Here is a 23,339-nt window from a genome sequence, read left to right on the forward strand (position 1 = left end):
TTATCAGTGTTTATTAGAGTATTAATTGAAAATGATTCCTATTAGTGTATTGATTTTAGCAACACACTTCTGATGTAATTTTGCACACTTATTAGGTATTTCTTATTCAAATACATCGACAACACGTCAAACGCTTTTTGGAGTCCGTGATGCCTCAACCGGCGGAGCTGAACAAATATGCACGCCCATCAAAATACTGGTTTACTGTGTGCGGAACTCAACATCAGGACGTTTGTCTGATTACGAATAGAAATTATAATCGGCCGATATTTTATAAACGTAACTAAATACGATAAGAGACTAAAGGCGCAATGTCTGTGTCCATAACTCCATATTCTACAGTCTCAAGAGCTATTGTTAAAAACTAGGTACCTGTAACTATTTCAATCAAATGGGTATTTTTTTAAATCGATAATATCTGGGTGACCGAGCTTCGCTCGGAAAACATATAATAACACGGAAATGCGCGTTTTCCCAGAGATAAGACCTAGCTAGATCGATTTTTCGCCCCCGAAAACCCCTATATACCAAATTTCATAGATATCGTTAGAGCCGTTTCCGAGATCCCCGAAATATATATATATATATATATATATATATATATATATATATATATATATAAATAAATAAATAAATAAATAAATAAATAAACAAGAATTGCTCGTTTAAAGGTATTAGATAAATATCCGCCTTTTTACCTAAGTACCTATGTACCAGTGATATTGTTGTCACTCTAGTCTAGTGGCTTCCATGAACATAGCTCGGACGGCTAACTCGTAAAATATTCACCTACTTAGTTCGATATTGAATGTCCCACCTCGCCATGAGCATCGCCATTTAACTATTTATTCTTTATACTCCTAGAATTTGAAAATGTTTATAAATTTGTAATTATTGTCTTAGCCCTAAAGTCATAGGTCCCTCATGCTTCAATAAATTTGATCTTTATTCTTTAGTAATCTATGTACGTAATATTTACCGCGCCAGTATTATGGTTTTGTAAATTTATTATTTACATATTGTCTGAGTACCTACCCACAACACAAGCCTTCTTGAGTTTACTGTGGGACTTAGTGAATCTGTGTAAGAATCTCCTATAATACTTATTTATTTATTATTTAAGCTGATAATATTTTTGATACGGTCAAACCCGTAATATATCGCCAGCCAACTAACGCCTGAGCCGCGACGCGCGTGGAGGCTTCTACTTTCTCGTTCACTTTCGCTCAATTCACACGTTTACGAAAATGATCGCGCGCCGCCGGAAAACGCTTGCTTTCTCCGTTGCGCAAGAGCAACGGCTACTTCCCGCTCCCCCCAACTCGCACCCCGCTTCCCTCGCACTCCTCACCTATATTTCCCGAGTAGGAAGTGAGACGGTTACGCAACAGCTTTCCACCTGCGCACTGCAGCATTCCGATCGCGATACATACCGCAGCCACCGACGCGTCGCCGTCGCATCATCACCCCCTCGCGGATTGGTACTCAACAGTACAGTTTAAGTTTTCATTCTGTATGTATGTAAACCGATTTTTCGCCCCCGAAAACTTAATATGTATACCTTTAAACGAGCAATTCTTGTATATTTATTTATTTATATGTATATTTATTTATATATATATTTCGGGGATCGTTAGATCCGTTTCTGAGAAGATAAGGTATGTACTTACGTATTTACGCTTGTTACCTAGAGACAAACCAAAGAAAGTCTGCAGCGCTAGATTAAAAGTAGTTTTTAAAAATCAGTATGCGACAACACCACAGAAAATGGATTAAATAGTCTTGATACTTGTGAAATTTCTACCATATTTACCGTCTATGAAAAAATTAAGCTGTATGCACAGCTTAATTTTTATGGTAAAATAAATTTCATTCCAACAATAGATGTCACTATTAATATGTAGACATATACTAATATTGATAAATAATATTGGGAGAATGTGACATTTGGCTTCATCAAAATTAATAAGCTTTTGTAATATCCGCGACGGCGGTAAATAGGCACAGAGGGCCTACCGCGAACACCGAAGTTCTCAATATGCGAGCATCTTTCTCTTTTACTCCCATTAAGGCGTAATTAGATTGACAGAGAAATTGCCCGCAATTTGCGAACTGAAGTTTTCGGAAAAACGAAATAAACCATTAAAACAATAAACATATATTAAAAATTAATTTTAGCTTTAACTAGTAGGTACCCATGCCGTGAGCATAAGCATGGAGGTTGTGGGTTCGAGCTCAAAACCCGGCTAGTACCAATGAGTTTCTCGAAATGTTAGAGGAAGTTCATAAGTATGACTATACCTATTAGGTGTGTTCAATTTGCTGTGAAACCTTAGTCTAAACCAATATTATATTATCTAAGTAGGTACATATGGTGAAGTATTAAGATGTTTCATTCCACTTACCCGTCATCAACTCCAAATTTTGTAAACATTGTCGTTTTTCAGCTTGAATCGCCTCGTGCTGTCTTTTTACAAGTGTAAAATTATTCGTCATGCGGAAAAGTAACTCCCGCACGCCGGTTTTGTAAGGTTTCACCATGTTTATTCCGTTCATCACAAAACACAATGAATATTTAAACGATTTTGACAAACAGATACCATAGTGCATGACGTTTACTGACTGCTTAAAAAACATTGCCATATGTAGTTTTTTAATTCGATGTCAAATTATTGCGCTGCAGACTTTCTTTGGTTTGTCTCTACTTATTTTCCAACTGAATTTTTCGAGGGCCACATGCCCACATGTATATCAGAAGGTTTTTATTCGAATCGTGTGTCAAAAAGGTTACAACTACTTATAAGTATAGACAGAAAGTACGAAAACGATTTTGATTATTGTAATGATTCTTATAGCATGATTGATTAATGCGGAACGTAGATATTAGGGAGGTCGCCACGTCACTTTCTACCTCTGCGTCTCAGGAAAGTGAGAGTGCTGACGTCACCGTCGTCATCAGGTGGGGCCGGCGGGGCCCCGTGGAGCGCGGTACATGCTTGTTAACTGTTCTGGAAACACTTTCTCTGCCACTAACATTTCAAACCGGAAGGTCTTGCAATATTTAGATATAACAAATTATAATATGCCCAATAAATACATAGATAGGTACCAATAACTTTAACCCTTCATCTTCCTCGCGTTGTCCCGGCATTTAGCCACGGCTCATGGAAGCCTGAGGTCCGCTTGGCAACTAATTCCAGGAATTGGGGTGGGCACTAGTTTTTACGAAAGCGACTGCCATCTGACCTTCCAACCCAGAGGGGAAACTAGGCCTTATTGGGATTAGTCCGGTTTCCTCAAGATGTTTTCCTTCACCGAAAAGCGACTGGTAAAATATCAAATGATATTTCGTACATAAGCTCCGAAAAACTCGGACCGCCGGGGTTAAACCCGCGACCTCCAGATTGCAAGTAGCATGCTCTTACCGCTAGGCCACCAGCGCTTCCCTAACTTTAACCCTTATAAAATAGAAAAACAAATTAAGTATTTTAATAAATGGGACAGGTTAGCTCAGGCGTATTTATTTATAAAAACATATTAAGTATGGTACTCTGAAGTTTTGTGTAGGCAGTGATGGTTCTCAAGGTTCATCCATTTTTAAATGGATGAACCTTGAGACTTTCACCAAACTGGCGATAAAAGTGAGAGTAAATAAATAGCCGCGAAATCGTTATGGTCAACTAGATTTATTTTGTAGACTTCGCAGTGTAGTTATTATGTCCGTATTAAATGAAATTAAGTATAAAGCCTGCCCAAGATGAAGCCATATTAATGGCTCAAATTGTTATTTCATGATGAGCTAATCTTGTTATCAAGCGTAGTAGAGGTCTATTATTGTCAAAGGCAGTGATGCGAGTGTAACGTTAGAGTCGATTGTGCAACAAGAGAGAGGGGTGTGTGGCGCATTGTGCGCACGAGTGGAGCGTGCCGGGCCGGGCGCGGGCGCACGTAACTCCGACAAGTGGGTTAGCTTACACTTCCCGTTTCCGCGCTCCCCTCCGCCGGTCCGCTGAGCCGGCGCGGTTTTTCTCGAGGAAACTCGCGCGCACGCCGCGCGATCGCGTGTCTAGCAACTCCCACGATCGTTATTGTGTCACTAGTTTCTGTTGACGTATCAATACAAACCTCATTGTTTATGTTAGGAGCAGACACATGGATATGATATCGACGCAAAACAAAATCTGCCGCAGCTAATCCCAACAGGGAAATTATTATAATATTCTACAGGTTATCATCATCAACATTAGCCCTAATTAAATTGGTTTTTATAGGTAAATACATAAAAGTAGATACCGCTAATAGGATATGATAATGATTGCCGAGGAAAAAGTATCAATAGTTTAGTTAGTTGTCTAAATTTACTTAATTTAGGACCAGCTTGTTAACAACTTAACTTTTATATTGAAGAATATTAGACTAAGAGTTAGCCTGGGAAAATGGTACATGGTAATTAGAGCAACGAAACTACTCAGTTCGTTTGCTATACTACCCTTATTGCTAGATCCAGGAATCTGGCAGCGGTTCATCGGTGGAGAGTAGAGTGACAGGCCAGCACAGCTTTCCAGTCGAAAAAAAGGAATGCGAATATGTACACCCAGCTGTAAAAAATCATGCCCACCTTACGAATTGCAGCCCGCTGTACCTACGTACAAAGTACAGAATGTCTCATTTATGAAGGGCAGGTCTTAATTTTATAAATTAATACCTAGAACTAGCGACCCGCCTCGGCTTGGCACGGTTAATAGTAAAGCGTAAGCGAGTCGAGTCCGCTTGATTATTAATTTATATGATAACTCCTAAGATATTCATTTTAATTGTATGGTGTAAAGGGCCATTATGATCTGTATGAAATGCTCAATATAGTGTGTAGATGACAGTGTACATTGAAGACAATATTTAATTTGTATTAAGAATAGGAAGTCCAAAGTCTTCATAATTTTTAATATTCGCTGAACAAATGTTGGAGGAGTACAGTTAAATTTTTTGCTCGTATTACAGGCCACAACCGTTATTATTTCATATTTATTGCCCTTGTTTACCCGAACTGAAACGCCTGGAAATATAAAACATATTTAAATTACATACGTCCCAGCCAGAATTCTAAAACTCCTTCAAGTTGCCTGCATTGTTTGACCTCCATAAATAATAAATACTGTATATAGGGAAACTTATAATTCATATTACACCGGCTAAAAACATCTTGACTACATACTTAATATCTTTCAATTATTATACTATACAAATCCTCTTTATTGCACTCAATAAAGCATTTACAGCAGTAGAGACATAATACATGAAGTAAAGAGCGATCTCTTCCAGACAGCCTTTAGGATTATTTGAGTTGTTATCTGTAAAATAATGATGTCTAGGGAGTAGGGTCTTTTGTGCTTAGTATCGTTAGCCGCTAATTGTGTACTTTATTTTAGCAATGTTGACGCGTGCCGGCAAAAATAAAAAAAGTTGTGTGATTACTGATTAGTAGGCAGAGATGACACGCTATGTTAATGCGGCGGCTCGCCTTGGGCCGCTACGCGCTCGCGGCCTGTGCACGCGCCCCCGGCCCGAGCCACCTTTGCATCCGTCTCGTATGTTACGGTACTCTATTGACCCTATCATTTTATAACGTGCTCGTAACACAATCATTTTATGACGGCCGCTATTCAGCATTTAAACGCCGAGAGAAAGATAACTCTAGTAAACGGATAAATAATTTTAAACGTTTTCTGCGCTCACAGTACCAAAAGTTGTTAGTATTCCGATTTTCTTTTCGAAGTCACATTTCGTCGTTTCTGATGTGTGTGTGTGTGTGTGATCTCCATCCATAAGCACGCGCTCTATGGTACACATGAAGGTACGGGAGTTTGCAATTAGTGGATGTTAGGTATACAGGATAGGATCGAATGAAGTACGGGCGAGGTGCGAGGTGTACGCCGCGCGTGAGCCGTCACGTGTTAAAGCCGCCCGCGCCCCGCACCGCGCCCGTCGCAGCGCCGCGCTCCGCAGCCTGCTCAGCACGTGCCCCGCCATGTGACCACCACCCTCAACAGCCCTCTCCGTTACATTCCAGTACACGTGTTACTGTTTGATTATTTCTCTTCGATCTGTTGTTCCAACTTGAACGATATCCAATCAGCCTTTCGCCTGATCCGTATCTGGCAACTTCGTACTTAATGGCTACACAGGTACTTATGCGCTCGGTTTAGCTCGAATTGCGAATAGTCTAATAAAGCCACGATTGGCGTGTCGACACGATATTATTAATACATTTTGAAGAACAATCGTATCCACTGAAGTAATGATGTCATTACATTTGCATTTTATTTCTACAAGTATTGACGATGTAGAGAGTAGCTAAGTATACATATACCGGGTGTGGCCTGTAATACGAGCATTAATTAAACTTTAGGCTGTACTCCTCATGCTGACCAACATTTGTTCAGCTACTACTAAAAATAACTTGTGTTTTGATTTTTAATACACTTTAAAGTTTATTCTAAGACGCAATGTATTGCGAATTTTGTTATGTTTAAGGCGTGACAAGCAACGTCAATCACAATGATAATAGCGTACATTGAAGATAATATTTATTTTGTATGAAAAATCGGAAACCTAAAGGCTTCATCATTTTTAAAAGTTATTGAATTAAAGTGTCACGTGAGGAGTACAGTCTGTTTTAATTATTTGCTCGTGTTACAAGCCACACCCGATATATTTAATTGTAATCTTTTTTACGGAAGCCAACTGGATGCAGTGTGCTGTCATGTGTAGTGTGATACGAGGCAGCGACGCGATGCCGTCTCGACCGCGAGTTAAAGCCAATCGAGTTATTTTTCGTGAAGATCAGCGCAGTACAGGCGATCAAGATTTACGTATCTACTTTTTGTTCTTTATCCAAAAACTTAAAATCATAGAAAACTATATGCGTTCATATCTGCTTATACTACATTTAAGACTTCAGTACCTGTTGGTTTATTCACTAACAAGTTGCACATTGGATGATTTATCGATTTACTAGCATTTTTAGAATAAGTAGACTTCTATGTTATATGTTGAAATATAAAATATGCTTTACAAGATTTTTGCTGGTGCGATTATTGTTTTAATATTTTTGCTCGCATTTGGTGCACTGCGATTATAATTTCCATTATTAATCAGATCCAATGTCCTAAATATTGTTAAATATAATACCTATGTTTTGTCTATAATGTTTGTATTTTTATATCTTGACTCTATATTCGTCCAGTAGTTAAAAATGCTGAGCTAACAACCTATGCCGGCGTCGATCGCTCAATCTTTGCCGCCACATTAGTAACATTAATTATTAAACGAATTTAAGACTATTTGGGCCATGATAACGGCGCAGTCGGGTCGTATTGGAGCCGGCCAGGTCGTTGCCTAGCTTCAGTCGCAAGGGCGGTACGGACGGAGGGTTGCGACGCGGGCTCATCAGTGACCGGCCTACGTCTTGTTTGTTACAGGCAAGTCGGTGAACAATAAAGACACGCTCGAGGACAAGAAAGATGACAACGAACTATGGGAGGCGCAGGCCGCCTTCCTGGGGCCGAACTTATGGGACAAGACGCTGCCCTATGATCCCGATCTCAAGGTACAGGAAGTCAGTAATCGCAACTTTATTACCTATTGCGTGTTGCGTGTTGTGTGCGTCTCTCACCAGCTTCCTGGTCGCTGCCGCTCGCACTAGGTAATAGAGAAGCTACCCGCTCTGAACCTCCCCGCCTATCCGCCTCACGCTTCATCTTTTGCATCCATCCCTCGTGTTTACCTTTATAATTTAAATTAATGTAGCCTAAGTTTTTAGGGTTAAATACTGCTAGCGAATTGCATACAGCGACTGTACTTATATAATTATAATTCCGTTATTGTAAAATATACATTGCGAGTGTTATGCTGTGCGTCAATACGTGCGCGTCGCGCCACTCGTGGCACGTTGCGTGACGTGTCCGCTCTGTGGTTTTCCAGTACGTGGACCTAGACGAGTTCCTGTCGGAGAATGGCATGCAAGGAGAGGCGCTGGGCGGCGCCCACCTGGGCGGCTCGGCGTTCGGCGCGGGCGCCGGGCTGGCGTTGGGGCTGCAGGCGCCCGTCACCAAGCGCGAGCGCTCGCCCTCGCCCTCCGACTGCATGAGTCCGGACACTATCAACCCGCCGCTCTCACCCGCCGATTCCAGTAAGTTTCAACTAATCTCCATTTCTTTTCTAATTCTTTAATTCACGTTCTCATTTACTGTAGTCAGTATTTTTTCAGATTAGAAATTTAATTACCTCAAAAGTAGTAGTAACTTTTACCCGTCAAAATTAAATCTGAGTAACTATGTACTGAATTAGCTGTGTCTGCATTGTGCCGCAATATTAGATATCATGGGAGCCTAGCTTTTCGGAAGAAAAAGTTAGCTACCATTACCACTACTTTTGAGGTTAAAAAAATTCTAATCTTAAAAAACGGGGTAGGTATATATGCTAACATTTATCGAAATTATTTGTCTAAAGTTTTCTTACTGTTCGAATAAAAAAAATCTAGAACTTGACGAATTAAAAAGTAGGCAGGTATCTAAATATCGAGTTTAAAGTTGGTATAATACCCGAAAGATAACAAAAACGTTCGAGCGCTTGACTGGTATTGAAACTTGATGGGTATTTGTAATATTCCAGCATTTTCAATGGCGTCGTCGGGTCGTGATTTCGACCCCCGGACGCGGGCCTTCTCCGACGAAGAATTGAAGCCGCAGCCCATGATCAAGAAGTCCCGGAAACAGGTAAATGAAGTTAGTGCGCTGATCATTCCTAGCCGCATGCTGCCTCCGGGGAGCGGCGTACACACACTAACACGCACACTCCACACAGACACTCACAATCATAAACATGCTTCCTTTTTAGAGTTTCGTATTATAGTTTCGCCATGTCTGTCTGTCCGACCGTCCGCGGTGCTAGAAAGCTGCAATTTGGTATGGATAGGTACATAAGTCATGCATGGCGACAGAACGGTAAAATAAAAACTACGGAATAAAAAAATTTGGGTACCAGATACATTGTATCTGATACAAAACGTATGTTTTTGAAAACTAAAACACTACATTTTAGCGTTGGATAGTTCTCTCAAAACGAATAAGGTCTACACCAGCCATTTTTTGATAAAGTGAATATTTTACGGAAATAATCGCTCCGAAAGAAAATAGTTATTTGCCGGCCCATACTCCTCAAACTTGAACCATCGGGCCAGCAGTTTTTGAATTACTTGTTGCAAAAAGTATTATTTTTTTTAGTAAAAAGACATACAAAGTGCTGCGAAGGTATGCTTGTAAATGCACATGATCTAGACACGCGGTAGCGTGTCCAGCTAAGTTCAAAGAAAAAGGAACTGGCGACCGTCTGTAATATTACACGAACCATTTCGAGCTACTTTTGACCCCTTCACAACTTGAAACCTACTTAACCTACACACATGAAATTTGGCACATGTATTCAAGTCCCTTAGCTTAATCATTTATTAATATCATTTGATATTTACCAGTCGCTTTTCGGTGAAGGAAAACATCGTGAGGAAACCGGACTAATCCCAATACGGGCCTAGTTTACCCTCTGGGTTGGAAGGTCAGATGGCAGTCGCTTTCGTAAAAACTAGTGCCCACGCCAATTACTGGGATTAGTTGCCAAGCGGACCCCAGGCTCCTATGAGCCGTGGCAAAATGCCGGGACAACGCGAGGAAGAAGTATTCAAGTCCCTTAGCTTGTACAAAATACAAAATTTCATAAACATAGCTCAAACAGTTATTGATAAATTAACGTTTAAAAACCGGCATTTTTGTGACTGACTGACATATAGATCAAAAACCTAACCCACTTCCAGATGACCTAGAAACTTGAAATTTGGCATCAAGGTAGACTATTAGGTGTATATAGAGGGAAAAATCTGAAAACTGGAAATTATTAATATTTCGATGGAAAAAAAAAAATAATACTTATAGACCAAAAACCTAACCCACTTCTAGATGACTTAGAAACTTGATATTTGGCATCAAGGTAGACTATTAGGTGCATCTAGAGGGAAAAATCTGAAACTGGAAATTATTGATATTTCGATGAAAAAAAATAATTAATACTTATAGACCAAAAACCTAACCCACTTCTAGATCACTTACAAACTTGATATTTGGCATGAAGGTAGACTATTAGGCGTATACAAAAGAAAAAATCTGAAAACTTAAACTTTTTGACAATTAGGCGCGCGTTAGCGAGGGTCTCCTTTTCAGCTTAGGCAAACTGCTTTCATGATGAATACTATACATAGTAATTTCTGTTTTTAAAAACAAACCAAATTTTTGAAAATGTAACATAGATAAATATATATTACCTATATGCCTACACGTAAAACCTAGCCAAGAAAAATCCTTTATAATTTCAGGATTTTCTACACAGCACAGAACTTGGCATTGGCACCCATATAGATATCAATTATTTTGTCGGCGAGTCAACAACGACACATATTCTTAATATTGGACTTGGCTCTCATTTCACATTTATGTTTTTGTTGGGATACTTACTAGTATAATTATAGCCCCCGTTGAGCCTAATAATGTGGCAGAATGGTAACTACGGAACCCTTCACGGGGCATGGCCCGACATGCTCTTGGCCGATTTTTTTTTCTTATCTTATTATCATTGAATTGTGATCATAATGCGGAACGACCAATAAATTACTAATTATTAAATTTAGTTACCTGTAATGAAATTCCTTTCTCTTCAAATATTATCAAAAGCTCTTTTATGTTTTTGTCTACGCGATACTTAGTTGCTAGTAAATTAAAATTAAAATAGTAAAAAGCATATTTGGTATTACATATACAGGGTGCTTCCTGTAACAGGAGCAATAAATTAAACTAAAGTCTGTACTCCTCAACTGTTTGACGTTGCCTTTATTTTTTATTTTTCTTGAAGTATTTTATTTTCTTTATTGGGGAAAAAACAGACATAGGCAGATAATACAAAAAGAGGACATAGGTTTATATATTAATAAGTGCAACCACAATTCCCACTAAGATATGCTTGTCACGCTTTAAACATAACAATATTTGCAATACATTGCGTCTTAGAATAAACTTTAAAGTGTAATAAAAATCAAAACATGCATGAGTTATTTTCAAAAGTTGCTGAACAAATGTTGGTCAGTTTGAGGAGTACAGCCTACAGTTTAATTTATTGCTCCTGTTACAGGAAACACCCCGTAAAAAACATTTATTAAATATCGATTTTCCAAGTATTAAAATAATTCCGCGTATGAAAATATTGTAAGTTGTCGGGCCAGCGTGCCGAAATAAATGTATAACGCGAAGAACCAAACATTCACACAAAACTTACTTACATTAACTTTTTGTTGTAAAACATATTTAGGTAGGTAGATAGATAACTAACAACGAAAGTTCTTAGAATACGATTATACAATAAAAAGAAGCATTATATGATTTATACATAATACTTTTTACATTTTCAAGGTTCATGTTATTCGGTTTTTGTATCACTTATACTACTTACTTACTTACTACTTACTTACTTATTAGATTGCGGGTAATTTGAATATATTCCGTTTGCGTCCGTGGTAATCACGACCCTCAGCAATGAGGATACGACTGGAACGAAAAATAATTTGAAGATACATAGTTACAACAAGCTCGATCAAAAAGTCATCTTTGTATAATAAATCCTATCCCTCGTGCTACTGTATAGACTGGTATTATCATTATTAATCGGTTTCGTAATTTCGTATGTCTCTTTCGGTTACTCATGCCATTCATAATAAAAATTCATGTATTTACGCGTAAGAAAACCTTCTCGATATTTGAAATGGTAACACAAGAAGTGCTCACGGAAATTGTCGTGCGCTTTTCATGTTCATTTAAAAAAATTCTGATTGTCTAATATTTAATAGTGTAAGTGCAGTAACTTATATTCTAAAAACTTTCAGGTATTTGACGTAGTTCTAAATAGGTAAGCTAAGGAATCAAGAAACCATGATACATGAGGAATATTAGTAATAATTGTAATATTAACGCCGCGTATCACTTTGTTGTAATATGTATTTGGATTTTCAAAAGTTACAGATGGAACTTGATTTACTCAGCTTATTCTAACATGGACGCCTATAACATTACACACTTGATTCAGGAAGGAGAGGTATAGTGTAGGGAACTCTTGTGATTCCAATACAGCATGCTTAATCCATCAAATGCACTAACGCTTTACCGAGCAGTATTTAGACTAATAATTATTTTTATGCATGCTATTGTAGTTTTGGTATGAATTAAGCTGGATTAATACATGCCCTGTATATGGTTACATTTTTTTTTATTGAAAATAACTTTTTTAAGAACCACAACTGTTACAAAATAACTACTATCCATTTCCGGAACTAGCACTGCTGAACAAAATCGCTTACTCTCATTTGACTACTGTTGGTTGGGACCTGATACACTTATGGTATTATACAATTTATCTGCTGTGACTATATATACATATGATTATGAAGAAAGATACTTCTTTTTCTAATCCAAAGTGTAAATTTTCCAGGACCATTTACGTGAGCCTATCTTACCGTGTTCGGGAGAGGTAACGGTAGACTTACGATCTATGATGTTGTGAACTTGTCTAAAATAAACTAAAGTAGGTACGTTTTAAATGTTACATGAAGTACCTAACTAATAGTGGCGGGTATAACAAGTCTAGCTCTCTTTTTGGAACTGATGGGTTTATAGTATGACTATAGCAAATTGAAAATAGGTATTCCACCTATTTTATTATTTAATAGAAGATAAAATCATCTTTATTTCCACCTGTTCTAGTATTACAAGACGTAATCAAAACCACTTCACTTCACTTTTTAAAATACACGGAATTGAAATATACATCGTTCAAGGTTTCTGTTTTCAGTTTTTCAAATGGGAGTAAACAATTTCGCGCCGCAGCCGTGGCGTATACCTACTCGCGATCACCACAGAGTTTGTGAATTACTCTCATTTTGAGACTTAAAGACTCGCACCCTTAAGACTCTTGAGACTTAACGCCTCAAAAGGGGCAAGGACGATCTCTTACATCCATACGCGTAAAATAAATAAATACAATTCATAAATATAGTCGAGTCTTCAAGAATTACGGAGTGATTCTCAAAATAGTGTCATCGAGTTTTTGAATTGAATGTATCTTTATTTGCTCTTTTTTATATGAAACAAAAATGTATCTAGATAAATTAAAACAATGTTTATCGAGGCCAAGTCATTATTTTTATTTAAATTTAATACTTATATTTATAAAAAATAAAGAGTAGCACTTTTCACTGTAACCTGTCTTGTCCAAAAGCATCGCTCTACCAGTTTTAGTTCCTTAGATTTTATAAGCAACAATTTATGTAAATAAAATATCATGCTATATAATAACATGAACAATACCTTTTAAAATGTACTTTGCACAGGCCTTATATATATTTTTTTACAACAATATTCACGCACAAAGTTTGTCCAAGGATATTTTCACTGTTAACCTGTACCAACCTGTACATGCGCGGTATTGCATCTGACTCATACACAGAAAAATTTATTTAGATCATAACTATGGTAAAATATTAGGTAAGTATCAAGCTAACCACCGTAGGGTACCATCATGACCCAAGTGTCGTAGTTTCGTAGAGACAAGTGGTTAAAGGCAGACATCTGGGGTTTTGTAACGGAATGTTAACTTTAACTTGTCTCGATTATTTTAAGAATTTCGTATGGGGCCTAATGTAATAATATCATTTTAATATTGTATGAAGGTTTATTCATCTATGCTAAATGTGAGACATTCGTATTATTATCCGTTCAAGGGAAAAAATAAAAATGAATGTATTTTTCACTGTAACCTGCTTAACTTTAACCTGTGTTCAATGTATAGGTTATTGTAAGTCTTGAAAATAACTTCTTCATTTTCCGTTCCCTTTTGAAAATTTGGGGTACTTGAAGTAGTAAAACATATTTTTCATTGTTAAAAGTAAAAAAATACAAAAAAAATTTTTTATTAACTTTAACCTGTCGATGCCACTTTCTTGAGAATCACTCACGAGTCTTGAGGGCTCGAGCCTTTAAGCCTAAAAATAAGCGTTATTCACATCACACCACTGCCACAGAGTCAAACCGCGCTAGTGTAGTGACGACGACAACTTTATACTGTAGCCACGGGGGTTTCAATTATTCTACCTGGTACTATTTTATTCAGTTTACTATTTGTTATATTATATACATATTACTTAATATAAATACGTTTCGAAGTACACAAAAACGTACCTACTTTCATATAGGTATAAATCTTTACATTCTATTACAGGTAAGCAAGATTTTATTAGTAGGTATAAAGAAGATTATGTAAGATACCTAAGGTACCTAATTGTTCTATGGATGTAACCACAATGTAGATTCAAAATATGTTACTGTGTTTTTAGGGTTCCGTAGCCAAATGGCAAAAAACGGAACCCTTATAGATTCGTCATGTCTGTCTGTCTGTCTGTCTGTCTGTCTGTCTGTCCGTCTGTCCGTCTGTCCGTCTGTCTGTCCGTCCGTATGTCACAGCCACTTTTCTCCGAAACTATAAGAACTATACTGTTGAAACTTGGTAAGTAGATGTATTCTGTGAACCGCATTAAGATTTTCACACAAAAATAGAAAAAAAAAAATTTTTTGGGGTTCCCCATACTTCGAACTGAAACTCAAAAATTTTTTTTCATCAAACCCATACGTGTGGGGTATCTATGGATAGGTCTTCAAAAATGATATTGAGGTTCCTAATATCATTTTTTTCTAAACTGAATAGTTTGCGCGAGAGACACTTCCAAAGTGGTAAAATGTGTGTCCCCCCCCCTGTAACTTCTAAAATAAGAGAATGATAAAACTAAAAAAAATATATGATGTACATTACCATGTAAACTTCCATCAAAAAATTGGTTTGAACGAGATCTAGTAAGTAGTTTTTTTTTATACGTCATAAATCGCCTAAATACGGAACCCTTCATGGGCGAGTCCGACTCGCACTTGGCCGCTTTTTGAAGTACTCGTATACTCTAGAAGACTATATTCAAGGCAAACGGTTCCTATTCCTATGCCATTTGCTAATTGGAAACCTCATGGCTATAGTACTAACTCGCGTTAGCAAGTGTTTGAGTGTGTTCACTCGGGCGAGGGGCGAAGTAGTTATTGTGGCGTTAACAAAAGTAGTTTATTTTAATGCATTACCGAATTTAACAATTATATATAGAAGTGCCAATATTTCTTGATTCTTCTCTCGCCCGATATTTCTCGCATGTTAGATAATAAAGCCAAAACATTACAATAAATGAAATTTATCTGTATTCGTATTATACCTAATAATCCAAGGATATGAAATAACTAAAATCACGAAAAGGGCTGCAATCCATTTTTCGTGAAAATAAATGACGAATAATGTTGTTTTTGATTTTTTAACGAACCAACTCAATATAAAATAAAAAAATTGTGTTACCCCCCCTTTTAAAACATCTTATTAAATAACACCTAGAATGAAATTAGAAAACTTTAAAGTCATTTTTATCCTACTTACTATTTATTATTATTTGCAGGATCTGCTATAGTCGCCTAAAATATTCGTTTTGCTACCCAATAGTGCATATTTATGTAGTGCGTTTAATGCCTCCTTACAATTCTATATAAAACATATTATATGTACATATTTTATTTATTGTTTTCCTTGATGCAAACATATTAAGGGTCGGTTGCACCAAACCATGTGCATCTGCGTTCGCTAAATTCTATTGTATGGGAAGTTTCATAGCTCACTGCTGAGTGACGTTGATAAGTCCGCTAAACGTGGTTGGTGCAACTGGCACATAGTAAGTAAGTACTTATAGAACTAATCGACATCACAAAAAAGTCACTGCCGAAGAATGGCGCGTTTCCAATGTCCATTAGTTGATTGATTAGCCAGGCTAGACACACAAGGTGCGCCATTCTGCACGAAGCCACGGCGAGTCGGGTGGATCTGTCGGTCGGTTCTGTATGGTTGTTGTATTTTACGGGCGGGTGAAGGGTTGTATGAGTTTGTGGCGCGGCGTGCTAACCATATATCGACGTCGTCGGCAGTTCGTGCCCGATGACCTGAAAGACGACAAGTACTGGGCGCGCCGGCGGAAGAACAACATGGCGGCGAAGCGTTCCCGCGACGCGCGCCGCATGAAGGAGAACCAAATCGCACTAAGGGCCGGATACCTTGAAAAAGAGGTTAGTGTCTAGGCTTGTTCACTCGAATTACTGTTGTTGTTTTATTTAATATGTAAAGATCAAAGTCAACGTCTGCGGGACGATCAGGGCATCGAAAATACAATCGTATCATCCGCCATTGGAATTTAAAATTTTTGTTATAGTGCTTACAGTCGGTCGGCTAACGAAAACGTTAAGGTGGTGGATTTGCCCTAAAGCCCCGTAGGCCAGGGCATAGAAAGTTATGAAGACCACATTTCTGTCCTTTAGTTTGTTTAATGCGAGTGTAATCATAACTTAAATAATTTTGTCCGATCTTTCAGAACATGGGGTTGCGACAAGAAGTAGAGCTGTTGAAGAAAGAGAACCACATCCTGCGCGAGAAGTTATCCAAGTACGCGGACGTATAGGCGGACGCTCCTTCTCGCCCGCACCTCTCCGCATAGCACAAACACGCCACTCGACATGTATGTAACATTCTTACATTCTCATTCAACGCTGTGTTTGTCAAAACAATATGATATTAATTATTTAAATGAACAAAAATTTGCCTTATCAATGAAACATTTATTTATTAAAACAAGATATAAAAGTAATCGCCAAGTTCCCTCAAAAATAAAATTGCGGATAAATCCTCAAGATTGCTAATAAAATTTTTGGCAACCGTATCATCAAAAAAGCAGTAGGTATGATTTTTCAAAAACTCCGCTCTCTGAACCTATTACTATACTATGTACTTAATAATTGTTTGCAGGTCGCAGGCGCACCCTCGGCGCGCGCCGCCGCCGCTCCGCCGGCCGCGGACACTCTTCTTGCTTCTCGCGACGCCTCTTCAGTTCCCGCCTCCGCCGTGCTGACTGCTACATCTCACTTCAATTCAACTTCTGGTCATCCTCTGTCTGACAAGTCTGTCCTGTCGTCATGTTACCCAGAAAGCTATCTGGTTTCGCCAGTTCGATTGTTATTCTTTAGTTTTTTATATTCTACATAAATATTCCCACCAAACTGCTGATTTGGTACTCAGTGATCGTGATACATTTGGTTTGCGAGAATTTTAGACCATTTATGTATAAAATATTACAATGAATTTTACACCTGTATTTTAGTTCGTGTCCGTGGAATCAATGACATAGCGAATCGGCAGTCCACCTTAAGTTCTGTAACAGGTTATATTTAATGGACTACTTATCTCACAAAATGTTGAAGCTACGTAGGATTAATCAATATTGCAGTTACCGTAAGTTTACCTAGTTAGTTTAATAGATAAAATGTTAACCAAAGTCCCATTCGAGCTACGCTCCGATCTATCGTCGTCTCTAATTCCTTCAATTCGGACTGTGTCCGTCACTCAACAGGGTTAGCCAACGACGTACGGACCAAAATTTTATGGCAAATTGTTATTTTTGAAGGGTGTTTGTTGTAAGTATGGTGCCGAGTGTGCACCGCGTCATGTTTTCCGACCCGAATGTGGATTATTGTAATAAGTTAATGTTGTTGAATATTTATATTGCGCCGGCAGGGACCGCGCGGCGCCCGCGCCGGAACGCTCGCGCACCGTTGCGGGCCGCCGCGTGCTAGATTGCTCAAGTGGCTCGCGTACGCATGCGCAAATTTGAGGCTGCGTCTGTATATAGGTAGTTTTAATGGGGCCCAGAGACGGCCCCGGGCCGCGTCCGGGACCTCGGATCCTCTCCGAATCTGTATTATAAATGTTACCGAAAGCTCCCCGTCCGTCCCTCGGTTCCGGCACGAAGGCAGCCTGTCCGCGCCGCGTCCGGGGCCGCCACCCGCGTTCTTGCGCCGCAGGTGTCTCACCGGCTCGCTTCGTAGGCCCGCTCCCAGAGATTAACTCCCACGGTGGCGCTCTGGCGCCCATCGCCTCTTCTAACGCATCACATGCGTACCCTTTGTCGTTTACGTAGTGAGCGAATACTATAGTTTCGTTTCAAATTTACTTAGTGATAGTTTTAAGTAGTTGGTAGATTCCGTAGCGTAGTTGTTATTAGTCTATTTTTGTTATGGCTGTAGTTGTTAACGTTTTTGAAAGTTTATATTTTTTTAGTTGTAAACGGACTTGCGTTATGGTATCGTATGGGTAGGACCCGTGAGTAGAGTCGGCGCGGGCGGGCGCGGCGAGGGTGACGCGCCCGGCGCCGGCCCGTGCCGGGTCCGGCGCGCCGCCTACGTCGCGCGCCAGCCTCCGTGGCCCAGCTGCGCCTCCCAATGCACTGAAAGCGTCCTTTGATGCTCCCCCGCACTCTATTTGACTCGTGCTAATGTTAATATATATTTTTGTAGGTTTTTGTCGTTGATAAATGAGTCAATTGAATGTTTATTGAATTGAAGAAAATAATGTTTATAAACTAAGACTAAGAAGTTGTTGCATTTGAAAGTATTTTATGGATACAAAGCGAGAACAATAAAATGTTTTTTCTATAAAAGTTTACAAGTGAGGGATTCTATAAAGGTGTGACGGTTGAACTTTTGAAATGCACTGTTTCATATCAAATGATAATTATTATAATATGTAACGAACCTAATGTTAATTGGCCGCCCAGTGCGGCATTTGATACTCCATCTTGTTTGTTATAATATACATTAACATACGCAATATATGTAATGGTTTTGTAAATCCATACATAATAATATTATTAAATACGTTTCTTCGAAAATTGTAACATGGGTATAGTTGATATGATAGTTTTAAGTCTGGTTCACTCGACAGCGCCTCACGCCGGTAGCATCGCTTATGCAATTGTAGGCCGCAGCGGATGGCGGCTGTCGTGTGGAGCGGCCGCGAGGCGTCGTGATAACAAGGAGTTGTATGTACGAACATTACAGTTAGCTATACTTAAACCTAAGCTAAGAGAAGTGTAGTGTACGTGAAGTGAATCGGGCGGGGCGGCCGTGCGCTGCCCCGGCGCCGCTTTCCTCGCCTGGCAACGCCGCCGCGTTGTCCCCTCTCCCCCGCGCGCCCACCCTCGCCCCACCCCCGCCTCACCACGTACATCCTCCTCCGCCACCCTCCCGACAAGGTCCGCTCGCTGCACTGTATCCGGCCCTACTCGCACCTCTTCCCGTTTACTCTATTTATTTGATAAACCTGCTGTAAAACATCCTCGATTGAGGCTACTTTATTTTTAAAAGTAGATGTCTGTTACCTTTGCAACAACATAAAACCATATCGATTTACTTGTACGAGTAGTATTTGTTTGACCGTAATTTATATGGTTCTATGGATTGAAATAAACGTTAATTGTTGTATTTATGTTCGTTTTTATTTAAATCGGCGTCCGCACGTGCTCGCCGGCGCGGCGCGGCGCGGCGCCCCGACCGCGGGCAAGGAGCGCTCGTTTCGCCCACTACGTTAATTTATTGATTATGTTAATCGTTGATCATACGAGTGATGTACCGAGCTCAAAGCCTCGAATCTAATGATTTGATCTGCTGTCGGTATATTTCCTAAATCGGTGTTTTATGTAATAAATCGTGATATAAGTACCTTGCACAAACCGTGAGTTTTCATTATCCTTATTTAACCGCACTTCTGCCTGTTTTCAGTCTGAGTTTGGGTCATTCACAAATTTTAAAACCAAAGTTGTCACTCCTTGGACAATAATGTTCATCTTAGTTCCACAACTTTATGCAGCAGATAATGGTTCAACCAGAAAAATAGGCTTTACAGTTTTTAACTTTGGTACCTACGTCGACAGGAGAGACGTAAACATAATTGTTGTATATACCTATGACCCGTTTGCATCATAAAGAGTTTGATAGTCGCGTGCACATCGTCAATCGTTGAAACTGTACAGCAATTAACATGAACAACATCTATAGGTAACGCAATCGCTTCACGTAGATGCGATGTATTCTCATACCCAAAATTAGAAAAAGAACATTTGCGGCCATGTAAGTAGGTCTACTCGTATCATAAGATGTTTATGACTTATTTAAGCACGTATCTTACTTGCTTCACTGGTCAAGTGACCGAAAAAACATCTTAGCCTCTGACACAAGAGAACAAGCCTTATTTACGTGGCTCCAAATATTCATACTTAAACATATTATACGAGGCGTAGGTAGGTCAATTAACACTTTTTATTCGAACTGCTGTCAGTAGGTAGGTAAGTCTCTTCCTAATAATGGATATTAATCACGTCTTATATAAAACAAGTAGGTATATACATAGTTTTCTTTTATCACATTTAGTAAACAAAGTAGGTACGCTACAGAGGTACCTAGAAATATAGGTTTGTCAGGTTTCCATTTCAGTCTTCCGTCCGTTGAAATCTTTATTGTTGAAATAATACATTGCATTGTACAGTCAACTAATTTTATTCCTAGGCCACTCTATGTATAACCCTGTCGCTTAACTACTACATAACATGACATACATCACTCAATAAGCACTGTCATAGAAGAAGAACAAATTGATTCATTGAGACATGGTTCTTTAGTGGCCTAGGAATCAAATCAGCTGACAGTATACAATAAGGGCGAGAGGGCGAACATCGACCAGAGCCAAATAGAATATTTGTGACTCGAGTTTCAAATTCCTGTGTCAACACAGTGAGTAAGTAGTGGGTTGTAGGTATATTTAAAGGACCTATGAAAAAACGGAATACAATTTTTTGTATATTTTATTTATACAAAAAGTCACAAGCTCATATTAGCGATCGGTTTGGAAATGTGTCGTCTATTAGGTTGTTCCATGCAACTGATAAAAAAACATGAATTGCAACGATTGCAAGTCATCTACATTATAAAGTAAAAGCTGTCTAAACTCTGGTATAAGTACTATTAATGTATGGTACAAAGTTATTGTTAAATTATCTACATTTATTTATAATTCATATAAATTAGGTAAATATTTTAACATATCTGTTAATGGACTGTTAATGAAACCATAATTACGGTTTGTATATTGACAACATTTCAGTAACAATTAAAACATTTTTTTATGTCATCTACTAGATCGAATGTAAATTACATTTCAAGGTTTTATTTTTATTTGTAAAGGTACCCGTGTGTTATCTTGACATCCTAATTTTAGTTAACAAACATCGGATAATAAAAATCGATGAAAAGAAATAACTAAGTATCAAAACTAATCAAGTAAAATATGTTGTAAATGTGAATACGGTGGCTGGAGAAAATCCTAAATGTTAACATAATTTTTTGACAGTTTAATGAGTGACCTTGGGAACTCATTACCATTTATTGATACCGCTAAGAATTCATTGACTCAATTTAATTCCAAATAATATATCTTTTCTCATTCAATTGAAGGGATGTTTACAAAAACAACATAACTGCTTAAAGCGGTTGACACTTTTTAAAGAACATTGTTAATCGTTTCAGGTGTCAGCCAGTGTAGTCAGTTGTTGTTTTTGTAAACATCCCTTCAATTACTTGTACATATTATGTACCTGTTCGAATTAGTCTGGGGCTCAACAAATTTTCATGAAGTAGGTAAGTAAATACTTACATTGACAACCGGTAGTAATCGAAATATACTTAAATACCACCGTCGTCATGACTCATGACGTACCGTTTCCTGGTTACACATTTTCGCAATGTATGTAAAAAGACAGTTGATAAATACAGGGTGCTTCCTGTAACAGGAGCAATAAATTAAACTAAAGGCTGTACTCCTCAAACTGACCAACATTTGTTCAGCAACTTTTAAAAATTATGAATTCTTTAGACTTCCTCTTTTTCATACAAAATAAATATTGCCTTCAATGTACGCTGACATCAGTGTGTTTGACGTTGCTTGTCACGCTTTAAACGTAGCAAAATTTGCAATACATTTCGTCTTAGAATAAACTTAAAAGTGTAATAAAAATCAAAACATGAGTTATTTTCAAAAGTTGCTGAACAAATGTTGGTCAGTTTGAGGAGTACAGCCTACAGTTTAATTTATTGCTCCTGTTACAGGAAGCACCCTGTATATCCTAGTAGGTACCTGTGTAGGTACATACGTTTTACATAAGTAAGTATAGGTTGTGAACATGTATTGAAATGTTGTCAATTAATTATTGATGAATGTAGGTACCTAATATTTATACATGGAAAAAATGTGTACACATTGGCCCACCAAGTCGTTGGTTGTTAATTCGTCAGCGAAAACAGACATTAGGAAAGAGAAGACAAATTCATTATTGACATTAACTTCATCGAATTGCAGCCATTAAAGACCTTTTGCCCTAATTAATTAGGTACTTTATGGTTCAATAACTTCGCCACCTAGCTTGATTTTACATGCATGCTGTCAAAAATAAGCTTGTCTCCTTGGGAAAATGAAACCGTCCTTATCTTAGCTTAGGTATAGGTAAAATTTTATAAAAACAAATAGGTATTTAAGAAAATACTTCAGTGCTCGCACACCCACAGAAAAGTAATACACCATAAACTATCCAACACATGCATACTAATAGGAACAATAGGTAACATGAACAAATAAAAAATAGTTAATAATTACGTGTGCAACCGACACAGTTAAAATAAAATGCTTTATTATTATTACGAGTTTTGCATTTCTGCATCTAACATCTGGTAAATAGGAGGTTGTTAGCCACCGCAAGCCGTAATGGTTATGCGTAGTGCTGCCGACGGGACGACCCCTTATTATGTTATGTATAATATCTACTTATTATAGTGCCCCCAAAGATTGGCTACGAATAACGGACGTACGGAGTTTGTTTTATCTTATTAGCTTGCTGGGGTAAAGGCGCAACAAACTCTATTTTATTCCAGAGCTTGTCAGCATCCCATGCATGATTCGGGGCGCGGCTCATTCGGTTGGGACGATGTGACTCCAAGTTGCGAGCAGGAGATGAACCTTTGCACCCATATGCCCATATGGAAGCAATTCAACATGAGGTTGCACGGGTTGCACCAAGAATAAGATCGATCACAAGTTCGGTATACAATTTTTTTCTAGTCAAATGAAGAGATCGCACACTTATTTCTTTCCGGTAAGTTAGAACATCGATATTGCTCAAGTGTTGTGTGCGAATCACTATCGGTCAAGAAACTCTCATTTACCAGATATACGATGCCTTCGAGAAA

The 23,339-nt window shown here is 38.4% G+C and overlaps 1 protein-coding gene and 1 long non-coding RNA gene across 12 annotated transcripts in view; one reads left to right on the forward strand and one right to left on the reverse strand.

Moving 5' to 3' along the window:
• The window catches only part of LOC134660838 (hepatic leukemia factor), a 132,909-nt gene extending 113,378 nt beyond the window's left edge, over positions 1-19,531 (forward strand). For 4 of the 11 annotated variants that reach the window (XM_063516681.1, XM_063516677.1, XM_063516683.1 and 1 more), the window contains 6 exons: positions 7,479-7,615; positions 7,981-8,188; positions 8,671-8,783; positions 16,149-16,286; positions 16,589-16,732; positions 17,020-19,531. In XM_063516681.1, coding sequence (XP_063372751.1) covers positions 7,479-7,615; positions 7,981-8,188; positions 8,671-8,783; positions 16,149-16,286; positions 16,589-16,675 — 683 coding nt within the window. In that variant the 3' untranslated portion in view covers positions 16,676-16,732; positions 17,020-19,531. Of the gene's footprint in view, positions 1-6,775; positions 6,870-7,478; positions 7,616-7,980; positions 8,189-8,670; positions 8,784-16,148; positions 16,287-16,588; positions 16,733-17,019 lie in introns of those variants that run through there. The other 7 variants (XM_063516678.1, XM_063516682.1, XM_063516674.1 and 4 more) reach the window with 4 other exon arrangements.
• The window catches only part of LOC134660854 (uncharacterized), an 848,341-nt gene that overhangs the window by 220,448 nt on the left and 604,554 nt on the right, over positions 1-23,339 (reverse strand). The gene's annotated exons all lie outside the window — the stretch shown is intronic.

Source organism: Cydia amplana, chromosome Z, assembly GCF_948474715.1.
Source record: "Cydia amplana chromosome Z, ilCydAmpl1.1, whole genome shotgun sequence".
Classification (NCBI taxonomy): Eukaryota; Metazoa; Arthropoda; class Insecta; order Lepidoptera; family Tortricidae; genus Cydia; species Cydia amplana.